Below are 17,574 nucleotides of genomic sequence, written 5' to 3'. Positions count from 1 at the left end.
TCCAATTCCCAAGAATCAACCTGTATGATTCTATCCAGTGAAAGAAAGAAAATCCTTAACATTGGAAACGACATAAGGACGAGTAAATGATGAGAGATGGTTCATTATTGGACGAACTGCTCCTTTAATGAACAATGTTAATGTGTTAACTAGTTAACTAAGACCAGAGATGGACTTGGGTGTTATTTGAAGGCACATCCTGGTCATTAAAAGCTACGATTTCCTGCAGGTACAGGCCAGAGAATGAAAACGGCGTACATCTGAACAATGGTAAGAGCCTCTTCCATACCTCTGGTTTAATTGAGTCATGATGTGGTAAACTCCCGATTTTCTAATGTGGTTCTTAGCAATCTGGAAAAACATGAGACTAATCCTAAAGGCCCACTTTGAGTTCACCAATCCACCATTCACTGTTGTATTGCGAAAGCTGTTGTTTGCATCGTGCGAGTGTGTGCAAACGTTACAGGGTTTCCTCTTCCGAACACCGTGATTAATTGTGACAAGTCATTTTTCTTTCCTAACCCTGTTTAAGGACTCCATTACATCCCTTTTCCTGTAGAGTGATGTGTGGCTTGTGGCATTGGGTGGCGCGTGAGTGTTTTCAGAAGAGCGGTGCTTTTTATCAAGAACAGTTTGCAAGCATACCATTTGTTTGAAAGATCTCAGAACAGCGTAATCTCGACAAAGTCAGCTCAGAACATCAAGTCCACGCTATCAGGTTTCTTTCTTCATTCATTTCTTCCATCTTTAATATTTGGCATGCAGCATCAACATACAATCCTGTGGCTCACGGCCATGTTGGACTGGGGCTTTTTTCGGTTTTTCGAGAACATTTGGAAACTGGGATGGTATTGAACGAGTCGACCCAGATGTAAGCTAACTCTTTAAGCATTCACCCATATGGCCCCCATGTGTTATCTAGCCAACCCTGTGAATGAACGAAGCCCTTGCCAGCATATTTGGCTTGCGCGGTGCTTTTTAATTTTATAGCGATTAAGCTAGCAACTGGCCTGAAATAAGTTAGTTCTCTACACAAAGAGGAGAATCATCTCAGGTGAAAGTCTAAGGAATTTCAGCATCAAGCACAGTAGTAAGCAAGGGAAAATATCTGTCTTCTCACCTCACACATCCTCTAATGCTGCTGCTTTTTGCTGTGAAAGCTGCGTAGATGTGACAAATCTGGTCCTACCCAAAAACCTACAAGACAAAGGTTTTTACGGTTGATCTGTTCTCTACCCTTTGGATTGCGAACAGAAATTGGACTGTTTCGCACTTTTTCCTTTTTTTTCTGTGGGCTGCAATAGCTTTGAAAACGCAGCTAAAAGGCACTGTATCTTCGATCCAATAATTAACGTGCCAAGCCAACTGCGAATGGACGCCCGAACTGATTCATTGTGGCAGCTTTAAACTAGCATGCATAAAAGAGAAGATATTGCCACCGCTTGTCAATTTATGCAGATCTGACAAACTGAGAAACATCACTTTTGTATTTTATATTTGTTCGCCTTCCAAATTATAGAGTGTGCAATTTAATAGTTTTAAACAAAAAAGACTGATACTATTTTTGCTAATGAAAAGGTTTACATTTGTAGTTAAAATATCCAATTGAAATTTAGTTGAAGCAACAGAGCATGATAATATTCCACCGCTTGTTAATTTATGCAGATCCGACAGGATGAGAAACATCAAATTTATTTAATATTCATTCATCTTTTAAATGATATAGTGTGCACTTTAATATTTTTTTTTTATTAACAAAAAAAGTGGTAATATTTTTAATATTGGATAGGACAGCATTCAACGGTGCAAAATAATATCCAGTTAAATCCAGCATTACCAGTTTAATTATCCAATTAAAAGACCCTACAATTCACTTGAAGCAACAGTTTTGTTTTAATTTTTGGTGCATTTAAGACAAAATACACATGCATTAAATATACACTATAATTAAAGTGTTAGGGTCAGCTTTTTTTAAAGACATGCATTTATTTGATCAAAAATAAAGTAAAAACATTAATATAGCAAAATATTATTGGAATTTAAAATATCTGTTTTGTATATATTCTATTTGAATATATTGAACAATGTAATTTATTCCTGTGATAGAAAGGTGAATTTTCAGCATCATTCCTCCAGTCTTCAGTGTCACCTGATTCTTCAGAAATCAGTCTAATATGCTGATTTATGTCTACTTGTGCTACTTAATATTTTAGTGGAAACTGTGATACATATTTGACAGGCATTTATTATGTAATATGTAAGGCATTTGAAGTTTGTTTTATAATGGTTATGGAAAAAGGGGAATTTCTCATGGAAAATTTTAGGTCAATTCATGGGTGTTTTCACCATTTTATTTTAGGTATGAAGAACAGGTTACGTCTTATTTTAAAAATGCCTTATAACACATAACCCATGAAATAAAAATATACATTGGAATAATTTCAGGGTACCGAATTTTCTCCCTCACACATCCCACTTTTCCTGCTCACACAACATTTTCACATCCTCCTCTTGTTCTCAACTGTGTCTGTTTGTCAGATTTAGTTGTGAGAGCTTTTGTCTGACTAACCCTTGTGATTTGCAGACTTTGAGATTGTTATCTGAGCCGAGGCATACATGCCCTCAGGGCTGTTACTTTTTGGCCACTGTGCATTTTTTTTTTTTATTATTGGGAACGGGGAAAGCCATGTAACAATGGTGGTCTTTTAATGAAAGCTGGCTCTGAAGATGTAGTCAGTCATTCAGAGAAGCCAAGGTTGTGAGTCACCAAAGTCTGGCACATTTCAACATGCTGCTTTGTTGCCACCTGGACATTGACACTGACTGTTCTGCAGCTTTTCGATTTTGGTTTTTATAGCAACTGCATTCTTTGCCCCAAATTTGATGTAGTTGGCAGACCCTATATGAGGTTTACCATACTATTGGGAGTGGCTGACTGAGGGTTTGAAAGCTTTCAGTGTTCCACAGGGCAACAATAGTGGGGCAGTGTGGGAAACCGTTGGAGGTGCGGGCTGCTTTGGAGTTCATGGCCTGCTCTGTGAAGAAAGTGCTGTTGGACAGCTGTGCCCGAATCGGGTCGTCTTTACCCAGCTCTGTGTCTGTGATGAGTGAGGCCAGAAGTCAGATGTCAGCCTTTGATGAAAAAGCATGAGAGAGAGAGAAACTAAAAGTCCCTTGTGTGGCGATGAGAGTGCCTTGTCTCTTCTTAATGTCCACTCTGCCTCAACCGCATGAATGACAGAATTACTGATTCCCTTTGTGTCTAAAAACCCTTTTTATTTGGAGTGGGCTGGGACTGTGTGCCTTGGGTTGCTTTAACAGGTTTGGATTGAAAATGTTTGGACCTGAACTGGGGTTTGATGGGTCAGGATTGGGTATAGAATTAGCTCACTTTCAGTTTCATTTTAATTGAACTGGCAACACCCCACAGGAAGTTGAAATAAAATTTGAATTCAAATGATAAGAGTACAGAGAATTTACACTAGAAAGTTTTGAGGAGCAGGGCTGAAGATCACTTTCCCAATTTCTTATTCTACTTGTTTTTCTCTTTTATTAAATAAATAACAATTGACCCACTAGCACTACACATTTCCTATTATTTTCCCATTATATCTTTTTATTAATTACAGAAAATGACCCTCTTACACTAGCTCTCCCTTTTCTTGATCTATTCTATCTACTTGTTTTTTTTTAGATTTTATTTATTATTAAAAAACTTTGCTATATACTAACCGAGACTTGTCAAATGCATGCTCTTTTGTTGGTTTTGATTGCTTCTGTTTTCCTCATTTTTAAATCAATTTGGATAAAAGTGTCTGCTAAATGACTAAATGCAATGTAAATGTCAATTTAATTTATTAAATTTGATATAATAACATCTATTTTATAGGTGGCATTTCCAAGTCATGTATGTCTGTGTGTAAGGTCAATAATCCTTCAAACTTGAAATGTTTTTAAGGTTTTTTTTATTAGTTTCTTTGTTTTAATTTTTTTTTATCTTTACATTTTCAGAAGATGTAAGGCAAGAAAAATAAGGGAGTAAATTAAGGCAAGTTTATTTATTTATTTATGGTAATTTAAAGAAAAATGTAATATTTGAAAAAAAAGTAAGATTAGTAAGAAATATTATAAAATAGAATAAAAGTAAAAATAAAAAAAAAATATTTAACCATCCATTCATCCACATCCATCCACATCCACAAAAGTGACATTTATTTTTGGATTTCAGTTCATGTTTATTCTTCCTTGTTCAATTTCGAATTGCAATTTTTGCATTTTATTTGCTACCTATTTTCATGGACTGAATTGGAATTTAACAGGAATTCTCAATTCAATCCTGCATGATTCTAAACCCTAGAAAAGAGTATAATTGCTTCTGATAAACCGGTTAATTTTACTAAGGGAATCGGAAACCCAGAGGTTTCCTTCCATGTACTGCTGCCAAGAGACTCCACAGTGCTAGAAAAAGAGTCTGGGAGTTTTTGCCGGTATGTAGGTGCAAGGAACAACTTCCAGAAATGGTTGGATTTAATATGTGAATCACAATCATGTCCCATCAGATCTTAAACTCGGATCTTTTGGTTTGACAATCTAAGCAGCAGAGGAAAGGGTAAACTATGTGGCGTCTACTACGTTTCCTCTCCTCTCTGTCTAGCTCTTTCACACCCCAGCCATCGTCTGTGCTTTGCTGGAGTTCCTCTCCTAGGGAGTAAATCTGGCTCCCATTGTGAAAGCAGGCGTAACCCCCTCTCCTCCCTCCCGCTGCTGACTGCGAGCGGTGGCGAGGCCTTTGAAGCAGTCATTGTGCTGCTCTTTGATAGTGCCGCCCTGGCTTGCAGCTCAGGCTTTGCAGGAGCACGTCGTTCCCGGGCTCTCTTCCCACTGCTCCTTAGATGTGGGCAGACCCCACTCATGGCCTACTGGAATACCAGCGTTCTCCCTTCTTGTGTCCCCTGCCCTCACCTGAAAGTTTTTTGTTGGATCGAGGGTGAACATTGTTTCCTCAGCCCTTTTAGAAAGCAGAAGGGAGATTTCAGGAGAACTGCAGTTGGTTTGCATTTCTACAGACGAAACTGTGTAGGAGTTTTCCCTTCTTTAATGTTACTGACTCTGGGCCAAAGGAAGTGCTGACTGAACGAAGTGGTTTGTTTAAATCAGATTTTTCACCCAGGTGATGTTTTTATTACTCAGGCCGGGGTTTTTTGAACCCGTCCTCCTCCTAGCAGATCATTGGTTATAGCGCCTGTTGAATTTTTATGGACTCCTTGAAGGACGCTGCCAAACCCGACGTGAAGCCAAGTGCTACAACACAAGGTCACTGGTCCAAAGTCAGTTTGGTGTGAAAGTGGACCTGTTCAGCTGACTAGGCTTAACGCAGCCCAGATTTGGGCTCTTAGTCTGTACTCTCTTTCCTGGCCAATGCTTTAGTCATAAAGCTTTGAATCTTCTCCGGTTCCTCTCGTACAGCTCAGTGTCTGTAAAAACAGCTGCTTTTACAAGAAGCCTGTAAGTTTTCTTCACCTCACCTATAGGGTTTTTTCTCCTTTAAAATCAAATCAGATTTTTTGCATATCCATTGTTGCCATTCACCCACCATATATGTATATATGTGTGTGAGTATTTATGTTTATATGTGTGATATATAATAGGGCTGTCAGTCGGAAATTTTTTTAGTCTAATTAATTACATGATACACACACACACACACACACACACACACTGATATATATATATATATATACAAGTCTCAGTTAGCTTAATGCATTACATGTAGCAAGTTTTTTTTTTTTTTTTTTTTTGATGGAATATAAAAAGAATAGGTGTTAGAGGCCTTTTTTCCTCTATTAATTGTATAATAAAGAAAACAAATGGATAGAATACAAAAGATCAGAAAAGCAAGTGTTATTATTATTTTTTTTTTTAAGAAAACCAAGCAGTTAGTAAATTTACTGCCACATTTACAGGTGGCAGTAACTGTCTTTTATTCGATTAGTTCAAACGGCTGATCCATTCAGAAATTCAGTCATATACATATTTTTTTACCTTAAATTTTTTTCTGCAATGGCATATGTTTATATTTAACAACCCAAAAAAGGAACACTCTTTTCTCAGCCCCTCCCTCCATATTTTTAACTCATTTATGCGTTTTAAATAGTTTTACATTTGATAAAAGAAAAAAAAAGAAAGTAAAATATGTAATATTTGAGATATTCAGCATTTCTTCTTGAGTTAATTTATTTCCAGGATTTTTAGATATTTTAATGGGAAATTAATACTCAAGATTCAGTAAGAACTATTTTTTTTCTTTTGTATTTTCCGTCTTTTACACGTTTTTGAAAGCAATTTTTCAGCTGTGAGTGTTGCCACCTAGTGAACCTGCCAGTTCCTGCGTATACTCAAGTTTAAGGTTTTGAGCTGCGAACAAACCGCTCTGATCCTGCTGATAACAAGATTTACCGGCAAACATAAAACCGGGACTTTCTCCAGTTTTTCAGAGCAGTATTTTTTCTTCCTCTCTGAGCGCTTCGAACAACCTTGTCTGGATTTTAGAGAAAGGGACGGGTTAGTCCGAAGGAAGGAGGTGTGTCGGTCCCAGCTGCAGGCTTCTTGATTTGCCTCAGGAGGTGAACGGGCCAATTGAGTGACACTGGGCCATGCCTGTTATCTTAACCTCCTACACTTCAAAGCACAGCATCGCTACCGTCGAGCCGAAGAGAAGCACTGGCTCTCGAATACAGAGGAGCGTTTCATTTCCTGTGAGCCGGGCCTCGGCATTCCACAGCGCAAATGGGAAGTAGCTCTTGAATCCTTGCGTTTGTATGGCAGTGGACTGTAAAGTGTGGCCCGACGGCACTGTCCTAACCTCTCCAAACACCCCGACGCACCCCCTCCCCTTCCAACAGGAGGCCGGTGAGGAAAGGCAGGAAAGCATGCCAGAGTTTTTCATCTGCGGCTGGGAAGGAAAACACTCTCCAGGAAGGGGGCACAGGGAAGCTTTGAGTTGATAGGATGAAAAGGCTGGGCAGGGGAAATAAATAAAAGTGCAGTGGCTCTCTTTCTCTCCTGGTTCGGCACCAGGGTCAGCGCTCCCTGGAAAAGTAGTTGCCTTTCATCCACATGTGGTAAAGCCATCCACACGGGTGTACGAGTGTATTTATGTGTGAAAGTGGTCCAGGGTGGAGTTGTGGAGCAAAACTGACTGGTCGCAGAAAAACGTTCGACCTCTGCTCTAGGGAGGAGCCCGTTACTAGCCTTGCATTTTAACCCCCAAGCCTCTCTATCCATCAGAGGTTTGCTCCTGTATTCCTGCTCCTCACTTTGATCAGGAATTCCATTTGAAGCACTTCTCAAATAGCCCCACACAGCTTGTCGACCAAAATAGTCTGCTACATTTAATATTTCACATCTCAAAAGGGATTCAGATTGGACAAACGGATTGAGATGGAAAACTTGGGGTTTCTGAGAATACGATTCTTGGTTAATGTTGGACGTGAGAATCTTTTTTTTTTTCTTCATCCCTTTTTGAAACTGCTATGCTGGTGACTTTTTGAGTGTGGTAGTTTGTTGAACGTTTGCAATCTGTTTTTGCCCTAAATGTCCTAATGCGCAATACACAAATTATAATGCATGTTTCCTGTCATATGTTTTCATGCACATTGTTCTTGATAGACTGTGCAGTTGAATTGACATTTGGATATAAGAAATATGCCTAATTTATATGAACGGTAGTTCTTAACCTCTTCATGAGTCATTTACTCACTCTAAATCATTCCAAAACAAAATATTTCAGCTGTTTTTGTCCATGCAATTAAGGTCAGTGGGATCCAAAAAGGCATTGGGCCACACTGACTTTTCAGTGTATAGACAAAAAAGAAAAAACCCAAACACACTTTTTTTTTGTATGTTTAAATATCCCTTGAAAAATGTTAATATGTGTATAATAATAATATAAAATTATATTTTAATCTAAATTCTACTTTTGAAAATGTTATTATTTCTTATATATGTATGTGTGTGTGTGTGTGTGTGTGTGTGTGTGTGTATATATAGATGTATATATGTATAAAAATGTATGTATTATTAAACGTACCATGTTTTTGTTCTTCATTTGTGTTCTACAGGAGGAAAACGGACTTCTTATTCCTCTTGCAAAGCAAAGACAGCAGCTCCAGGCCCCCTTTTAGAGATGGAGGCCTGCTAGATTCCTCAACCTTTCCCCCCTCCGTCCTTTCTTGACCCCTGTGGAATCTCCAGAGGGTCCCGGCCCTTGAATCTGCTCCTCGGCTGCAGGCGCTGTTGTAGAGACGTTGAACCGAGAACAGACAATCACCAACACAGACCCGTGAATACTTGTTTGAACCTTCCTTTTTGTTTTCTGTCCTTAAATCACTCCCGAAGCCGAAGGCGTTGCACTGATTATGTTCCTCGACCGTTTGTAAAGCGCACATATGGCCACATGTAAACAAACACACACACACACGTTCCTACACCTGTTCCTAAGTTATTCTAAGTTATTTGGCACCTCTGTCTTCTGTGTTCACTACGTCACTCCCTTATTTTCTCTCTTGCCCCATAAAATGTAGCAACAGAGGGGCCCGACACACCTCACGGTGTTCTATCGCAACATTTTAGGGATCACACATTGCCCTGGAAACGATCTCCATAGATTGCGTTTTGTATTGACACATTGGTGCAAAAAGGATCAATGTTTTGAATTCTCAACATCTTGGGTTCAATTTATTTTGAATGCTTTTTTTATTATTATTAATATGTTATTTTCATTTCTCGGTGTATATTTTAAGTGATTTTTTTTATTATTATTTTATAAATATATATATAATGGTATATGAAAATAAGCTTGGAGACAGGAAAGCCGTTTTTCTTGTTGAAGCGTCTTGCAGAAATAACATTTAAAAGTCTTCTTTTTGATAACTATTTGTAACGGATACTGACTTAAACTGATGTAAAACAATGCTCAATGTGTACTTTTTAAAAAGAGATGTCTGGATGTCACTTTTCTTGGTATTTTTGCAGGCAACATTAGGACAAAGGTGAAAGAGTAGGTACCCAGAGGCCTATATTTTATTGATCTAAATTGACAAATGAAGCAGATATATATCTATATATTTACCCCAGCACTTGGCAGTCTTTCTTTAATTGCAATGTACCTCTGTCCTGTCTCTCTGGTAGGTAATAAGAGTGGTATTTTACCATGTTTATTCCATGCAAACATTTACACATTTTATTGTTTTTAATTGTTCTCTTAGCATTTTCTTTTTCTTTTTTTACATTGTCATATCTTAAAGCGTTAACTTGGTGTAGCATTTTGCTTCCAAGTGGTCACATTTGAACAATTTCAATGTCTTTTTTTATTAAAATAAATAGGCATCTTTGACTGAAAACGAATGGAGTATGATTTTTTTTTTTACACTATAGCCTACACACTGAAATGTTTCCTCCGTGTAAGTAGATTGCATTTCTACAAGAAGCATTGGAATTATAGAATATATCCTGTGGATCTCGGGGGAAACTTTATAAGACTTATTGAAATGAACGAGAAATAAAATGCAGCTTGTCACTGTGCCTCGGTGTTCATTTAAATATGCATTTGAATATTCATGCAGCCTTAAGTGCATGCTAATAAGAGAATTGATTTGCAATAAACCTAAAAAGACTAAACGGCCAGTCATTTTTCTCCTTACACATGCTCAAATTTGGGGACTAAAAATATATAAAGCATGATTTTGATGGACGCGCTGAATGCAGTATGACAGCATACACAACTAGGATGTTTTCAGTATCAATAAAGCTCACCGAGTTGCTGTCTGTGTTAAGACAGTGCCACCTTATGCATTTAACACCGCCATCATGTGTTTTCTGTTATTGATATTTGGTATTTGTAATAAGTTCCTAACCCAAGCTTAAACTTGAAGACGTTCTGATACTGAGGCCAGTTTACGAATAGCTAAATAATATTTAACTGTAGTTCTTAAAATGCTTGTCATTTCCTGTATGATTCACAATAATAATTGCTAACCGTCCTTGTCATGTTTCGATCATTTTCTGTGGCTGGATGTTGTGCTCATGTTTGGCTTTATGTTGTTAGGCTCGTCTGTTACAATAAATGTGCAACAAAAGGATTTAAGTGGCTAAGGCCAATGTATATGAAAGTGCGCCATCTACTGGATGATGATGAAATCAAAACACGACCGCCTCGTTGTCATTAACACTACCGCTCTCATGCTGTTGTCGTTGGTTAATAGGATGTATTAAGGCATTCACAGCTTCGATATATCTAACTATTTGAATGGAAATTAGCAGAAAATATTGAATCTGTCACACGATGTCGTCTCATTCACATTTTCATTAACAATGCACTCATTCAAGGGCATTTTACAAGGACTAAATGCTGGATGCCACGGCGAAGTAGTTATCGTCTTTCCACTTAAATAGCTAAGCATTTAGATATAAGTATAATATGACATCATGAACTTAATTAGCTACCCCAGAGAACCACTAGAAAATTGAGATATTTTGACTAGGCTATAAAACATATTCAAATATTATACATTATAGAATATTGTTCAATAACAACATTAAAAATCTTATAAGCATACGTTTTTAATTAAACATTTGTTAAAAATGACCATGATTCTTTTTAAATGCATAGTCTATATACACCTTTTTATTTATATTATTTATTGTGTATAGTATTTGTTATATCGAAGCTCCAATTATTTTTTGATCTCCAACACGTATATCAAAAATATTTCTTAAATAAGTGTGTATTTTTATATACAAAAATTATTCACACACACACACTCACACCAGACTGAAAAAAATAAGCATTGCTTGACCTAAATTGGTATTATCTGTTTTCATTTTAACATTCATTACATACTCTTATCTTATCAGATAAAGTTATCTGACATTATCAAGATTAATTTGTTCTGTTTAACTCTGAAATCTTGTCGTGGGTTTATTACCATTTTCTAAACTATAACGAATAAACTGATAATGGGAGAAATGCTGAAGGTGTCTGAAAAAAAAAAAAAAAAAACGGGTTAACTCTATATTATATAAACAAAACTTGCTGTCTGCCAGAAACCCTGAGCGACCGACAGCCTCAGAACAAACAACAATATGAGGAGAAAAAATGGCTTTTTGATATGGAAACCCTGAGGATACTCTCCGCTGTTCCCATGAAGTATTCACACAGACAGAATTCCCAGGAAGGCCTCATCTTCCGGAAAGAGTGAGTTAAAAAGTGAAGTCATTCCGAGAAATTCTCAAAAATTCATGAGGTCTTTACTTTATTTCATATATTGTTTAGCAAAATTAATTAATTGGTCAATGCATTTATAAAAATGATTATCAAATCTGCACTGTAAAATTAGAGGTTGTTTTAAATGAAAATGAATAATTGTATTGAATATTTCCATAGTGTTATTGATAAATTAATCAATTGCAATCACAGCTTCCTAAAAACTTGCACGCCAACTCCAAAAATACTGAGGCTGCAAAAACTGGAAATACATGCACATTTAACATCTTTATTTATATTGGACATTGCAGAAAACTGAAAATATATTCATGAATTCTTCAAAAGGCAAAGTTCTGACATGTCTTACTACAAAATATGAAGCGAGTCTACAAACAAGGGTATGTGAGGACACAGAGTTGGTGACTTTTGCTTGAGTAACATAAAAAACTCACAAGCCATCAGCAACCCATTTTTCAGAAGACTGAAAAATATCCAATTGCCAGGGTTAAAGAAAATATCCAAGCACCAAAAGTTAACAAAGCATTTGAATAAATTATTGTATGGTAAATATTATTGATATAGTTTAAAAGGCTAGATCATTAATGTAAATCATGTGTGCATACAGCGGCCACAAAATGTTGAGATCTTTAAATGGCACTTGCTAAGGAAATTTCGTTTATTTATTTTTGTGGAGAAATAAAATTTTTATTTGCCAAATAAAATAACTATTTTGATAGCTTTCTTGACAGAGAACCGAGTCTGAATAAATGATGAAACAGCGACATCTAGTGGTTGCATGTTATATTATTAAAAGGATTGCACGACTAGCATGATAGAAAGAAATATTCTCACTAAATGTTTTTTTTTTTTTTTGAATGCATCATTCTACTTCTGACTATCTGAAAATACATTTTCAAACCTTTTAATGCCACAGAACATTCAGAATTAATGAACAAGTTTTTAACTAATTACAGCAAGGCACTAGATGTAGTGGTCAATATTACCGTCTTTTAGACCTTTTATGTCCTGACTGATTGCATCTGATCACTCTCTTAACCTTGATACATATATGAAATTCACATTTTACAATCAACAGTATTTTCAGGACGAGCAGATCAGTCCAGTGCATTTAGTTGACAAGACTTCTGCTGTCGGATTTAATCTTCACTTGTTTTACTTGTGTTTGTAGAATCCCTCGCCAGTTTTCTTGCCAAGTTTGCCCTCTGCTACTAGTTTGTTGAGCAGGGGACTGGGGGCAAACAGGGGGTTATCGGGGTCTTTCTCATGCCAACCTACACAAACCCATAATTATATATCAACACAATCATAACCTTTACATCAAAACTTGGAATGCTCAATACAAAACGCTCACCATCAATAATAAACTTGGAAGTGTCCAATCCGACATAGTCCAGGAGCTCAAACGGACCCATAGGGTAACCGGCCCCAAGCTTCATGGCCACATCTATGTCCTCCTTAGAACCGTGACCTGGGAAATATACACAACAAGAGGAAATCCAGAAATCTGAGCCCTAATATGCTTGGGTATCTGTTCATAAAGCTTGACTGTACCTCTCTCGTGTAGTCGAACAGCCTCGAGCATGTAAGGAACCAGCAGACGATTCACTATAAAACCTGGAGTGTCCTGAGAGGAGAGTTAATGAGAGTTGAGAGAATGAGAGGATTTATTCATAGCTCTAACCACAAGTTCAAGCAAAAGTAATAGTGATTTTTGTGTTAGCAATCACTTTTAATAATAAGAACTAGATAAATGACGTTTGAAGACAAACTTTGATGTTGACTTGACAAGTTTTAAAAAGCTTTCAGAATTCTAGCATATTGTAACATGTTGTTAATATCTTTCTAGAATGATTCAACTCTTTAAAACTCTTTGGAAACATGTTTGTAGCATGTTTAACACATTGCTAACACATTAAGCATGTTTTAACATGTTTAAGCACATTGCTAGCATGATGTAGCATGTTTTAACATGCTTCTTTAATGCTTAACATTTCTAGCATGTTGCTAACATGTTTTAGAATATTGCTAGTATGTTTCAAGCCTGTTTAAGGATATTGCATGTTTCTATCACGTTTATGTTGCTAGCTTGCCCTAGGGTAGTTGTTCGGCTTTGCTTTAGCAAATTTTTTTAGCACGGTTTAACACATTTCTACTATTATTAAACATGTTTTAACACATTGTTAACATGCTTAAACACAATGCTAACATGTTTTAGAATACTGCTAGCATGTTTCAAGCATGCCATTGCATGTTTCTATCATGTTTTACTATGTTTGCTAGCTTGCCTTAGTCTAGCTGTTAAGCTTTGCTAATGAGATACTGGATAGACAGACAGACAGATAGAGAGAGATGATAAAGTCAGCATAATATACAAGATTATAGAGCACATACTTTGCACGAGACTGGATGCTTCCCTAAAGCTTTGCTGAACTCAAGGAGAGCATCAAAAGTCTGTTGGCTTGTTCCTGGAGCTTTAATCACCTGAGGTCAGACAGTAAGTCAAGTCAGATAGACAACGAAACTTCATGTTTAATATATTCATTTCAATGTTAGCTGCAATATCTTCAAGAGAAACTGTCATTCCCATTAAATGTGGATGCTTGTGCTGTAAGTGAATCAAACTCAATCCAGACCTCCACCAGTTTCATCATTGGGACGGGGTTAAAAAAATGCAGACCACCAAAGCGATCTAATCTGGCCGTGGAGCTGGCGATGTCGGCGATTGGCAGAGAGGACGTGTTGCTAGCGAAGATAGTGTGTCTGAAGAGAGAGCAAACCAAGCTTCAGCATTCATACCATTACTTTTGGTGCATAATACAAGTATGTAATTTATGATGCATACATTTACAGCTAATTTATACAATCAGAATGCTTGATTCTCTGCTTTAAATACTTCAGGATAATGACACTGAACTGTTTAAGTGACTCTTGTCAAATGATTTCAAATAGCTCAATTAGGAGAGCACTGCGCTATGAAGCGCAAGGTTGGGGTTCGATTCCCCGGGAACATATGATATGTAAAAATTGATAATCTGAATGCACTGGAAGTCGCTTTGGATAAAAGCGTCTGCTAAATGCATAAATAAAAATTTAAATGTATATAGCTGTGCTTTTTCTTTTCATATAAAATCATTTGAAATAATGTCTATGCATTTGTTCATTTAGTGAGTCGCCCTGTTATTGGTGGGTGGCTTATATTTTATTTGCTATATAAATCCGTTGAAAATGCTGCTGTGAATTTTTGTGAAAATCTAGAGGTTAAGAGGAAAATCAAATCAAATGCACCTTTCGCTCCATTGTACCCAATATTTTGTTCTTATTATTATTTTAACTGAGAAAAGAAAAAAATGAGTTTCTTACTCTGGGGCAGCTTTGTCCAGAGCTCCAAACAGATCTTGTTTGACTTTGAGGTTTTCCACTATAGCCTCCACCACAAGATCAGTGCCCTGAACTACAGACGCAGCGTCTGAGCTTGTAGAGATGTTCTTCAGGACTTTCAGAACGAACGCCTCTCCATCCTAAAGAACGTGAGCCAAAGTTAATGAACAACAGAGCATGATTAGCCATTGAATCTTTGTGGCCTGGTTGGTGCTGTCAAACTAACCTCAGGTTTTTCTGCAAACTTCTTCTTCGCCACTCTCTTCAGACTAGACTCGATTCCCTTTGCAGATTTCTTCAGTATGTCCTCCGATGTGTCCACCAGTACCACTGAATGTCCTGTGGATGCAGCAACCTAAAAGAAATGAAGAAACTGCTGTTATAATGACATCACCACACAAAGTTGCCGGTGTGATGTAGAAAGCAACTCAATGAGAAACACTGGGAAGTGTAATTCAGGGCACAGTTCACCTAATAATAAACATTCAGTCATCATTTACTCAGAGTCCAGACCTCAACCCCGTCGAGCAATTTTCTGGTGAGTTGAAAAATAAACTGGACAGATCTATTGGTCATTCAAAGGAAAGCCATTAGCTTGAGTTGCAGAAGGGACGGGATGACATTAGTATTCCCAGAAAATATACTGACACAATACTACAGAGATGTGTTGCTGTAATTGCTGCAAAAGGTGGACATACCAAATATTAAAGTTGTAAGTGGATAAAAACAGTAAAACTCACTGCATCTGATATTTGTTGTGCTTAGAGCAACCATATTCTGCATGTTTCGTGAACATTATGGACTGAAATCATGTTTTGGAGGCAAAAAAAGTCAATATTTCAGAACTGTCAGGTGTTTGGCCACCACCAGGTGTTTTCCTCCATACAATGAAAGTGAGTACCAACTTTATTAATCCACAAGAAGTCATACGGATTTAATAAACAACGAATTTCATTTTTCAAGTGTTTACAATATTTCAAACTATTTCAGAATGCAATAAAAACATTATACATATTCAATATATGGTTTATAGACGCTAGAAATGTACTAAACGTGAACGGAATGTGTGCTTCTGGGTAAGTGGGTGAAAGGTCACTCCTTGACATAAAGTTACAAGACATTCGTAGCGTGGGAGAGGTTTGCAACAAACTAGACGAGATTCATTCACAAACCGTTCTCACCGCAATGCAACTACACCTGACTCGAAACTATTAAAGAATGATCTTCAGAAGCTGTGTTGATAGCTCTTAATTTGTAGCCTGCCTTGGCTAAACACTTGCTCTTTGAAGAAATATTTAGATATATTTATTTGCTTCATTTATTATTTTACCTGTGCGATGCCAGCCCCCATCAGCCCGCCTCCGATAACAGTGACATGTTTAATTGCAGCATGTAGAGCAGCAGAGGATGAGAGGCTCCTGATGAACGGGCGAGTGACGAACGCCATGGCGGCTCTCGCGAATGACACACTGCGCGTGCACAAGCGAGATGGGCCTGTCTGCAGAGCTCCACTCTCTCGAACAGGAAATACGTCACTTCCACTTCCACACTTCAGCTGGCTTGATAGTGACTTTAGTAAGTGTGGTTGACCCTCATGTTTTTTGTGGGTATAACAATTAGGCTAGGTGATCTCACTCTCTTCCATTTCGCAAACATGAAACTTTTGACAGATTTTTTTTTTCACTGTAACAATAATGGTCACTTGCAGTTCATGTGTTTTCAATATAGTGTAAGATGTGTTTATTATTAATATTATTACTCAAAAACAATTAAGTATGGACATTATTTTCTTATACCAAATAAAATCAAATATTGTCAATGTTTTTATTGTTCTTGGTGGAGAGTTGTGTTTTTATTATTATTATTGACAACTGCGTTTCCATTCAAAACTATACTCTAAATGTTAATTATCATTTCAGATACATTAATAATAGGCTAATAATAATTATTTCTATTAATTTTACAATCTCGTATAATTGTTGTTCATTTCTTTTCTTTTTTTATCCTTTTTCATTGTTACTGTAATTCATTGGGTAAGATTGGCGTTGATAAATATATATATAGGCCTAATGCATATGATTCTTAGCAATTACTGCCACAAATACAGTTTTGTTTTAATTTTTCCTAAACTCAGACGTTTAAAACTGATTACGATTAAAAAAAAAAATGACCACTGTACCCACAGTTAAAGCATTGTTTTGTCTACAACAAACTTTCATCATAATGTATTCTTTATAAACAGAGGTGTCAAGTAACGAAGTACAAATACTTCGTTACTGTACTTAAGTAGAAATTTGGGGTATCTATACTTTACTTGAGTGATTATTTTTCAGCCGACTTTTTACTTCTACTCCTTACATTTTCAGGCAAGTATCTGTACTTTCTACTCCTTACATTTTAAAAATAGCTTCGTTACTGCTGTTTCATTTCGGCTTGTTTACATTCCGGCTTGTCATCATTAATAAAAAAAAAAAAAAACCTATCCAGATAAATCGCGCCATCCGGATGGAGTGAATTTGATTGTGGTTGGATGAGAAGTATAAACATATACCATTCCTACACCCTATTGGTCTGTACGCGATCCATCGCACCTGCATGTGACACAAATCACATCACAGTCCAGCCAGGACATAGACAGTTTTGGGTTCGTTTATCAAAAAATATATTTCTTAAAAGTAGGGTTGGGTATGGAAACGGTATCCGATCGCCTCAGAGTCAGTCCGCTTAAATTTCACATGAAACCAGCGTCAGACCGTCTCCTCCCGTCTTTCAGCGCGCTCTTCAATCCGCAGAGGCGCAGACCGCGAACGGAGCAGCGCATGCGCACTTAAACAAACAGAGGACACAAGGTGTGTGTTTATCGATAGATTGTTAGAATATCCATATCTGTGCAGTTCTTTGTCATAAATACA

At 37.1% G+C, this 17,574-nt stretch overlaps 2 protein-coding genes across 4 annotated transcripts in view; one reads left to right on the top strand and one right to left on the bottom strand.

Moving 5' to 3' along the window:
- Positions 1 to 9,678, top strand: part of lef1 (lymphoid enhancer-binding factor 1) — a 41,362-nt gene extending 31,684 nt beyond the window's left edge. Inside the window, exons 10-11 of one of the 3 annotated variants that reach the window (XM_052545887.1) lie at positions 230 to 270; positions 8,121 to 9,678. In XM_052545887.1, coding sequence (XP_052401847.1) covers positions 230 to 264 — 35 coding nt within the window. In that variant the 3' untranslated portion in view covers positions 265 to 270; positions 8,121 to 9,678. Of the gene's footprint in view, positions 1 to 229; positions 272 to 8,120 lie in introns of those variants that run through there. The other 2 variants (XM_052545886.1, XM_052545888.1) reach the window with 2 other exon arrangements.
- Positions 9,679 to 12,169: 2,491 nt separating this feature from the next.
- On the bottom strand, positions 12,170 to 16,181 carry hadh (hydroxyacyl-CoA dehydrogenase). The gene is made up of 8 exons (XM_052545885.1): positions 15,993 to 16,181; positions 14,889 to 15,017; positions 14,645 to 14,802; positions 13,918 to 14,044; positions 13,676 to 13,765; positions 12,836 to 12,908; positions 12,636 to 12,752; positions 12,170 to 12,555 (listed from the first exon to the last, which is right to left on the bottom strand). Exons 1-8 carry the CDS (start codon positions 16,107 to 16,109, stop codon positions 12,437 to 12,439), a joined length of 930 nt encoding a protein of 309 aa, XP_052401845.1. The 5' UTR covers positions 16,110 to 16,181; the 3' UTR covers positions 12,170 to 12,436.
- Between the last annotated feature and the right edge of the window lie 1,393 nt (positions 16,182 to 17,574).

Source organism: Carassius gibelio, chromosome B1, assembly GCF_023724105.1.
Source record: "Carassius gibelio isolate Cgi1373 ecotype wild population from Czech Republic chromosome B1, carGib1.2-hapl.c, whole genome shotgun sequence".
Taxonomy (NCBI): domain Eukaryota; kingdom Metazoa; phylum Chordata; class Actinopteri; order Cypriniformes; family Cyprinidae; genus Carassius; species Carassius gibelio.
This window is presented reverse-complemented; position numbering and strand designations above follow the sequence as displayed.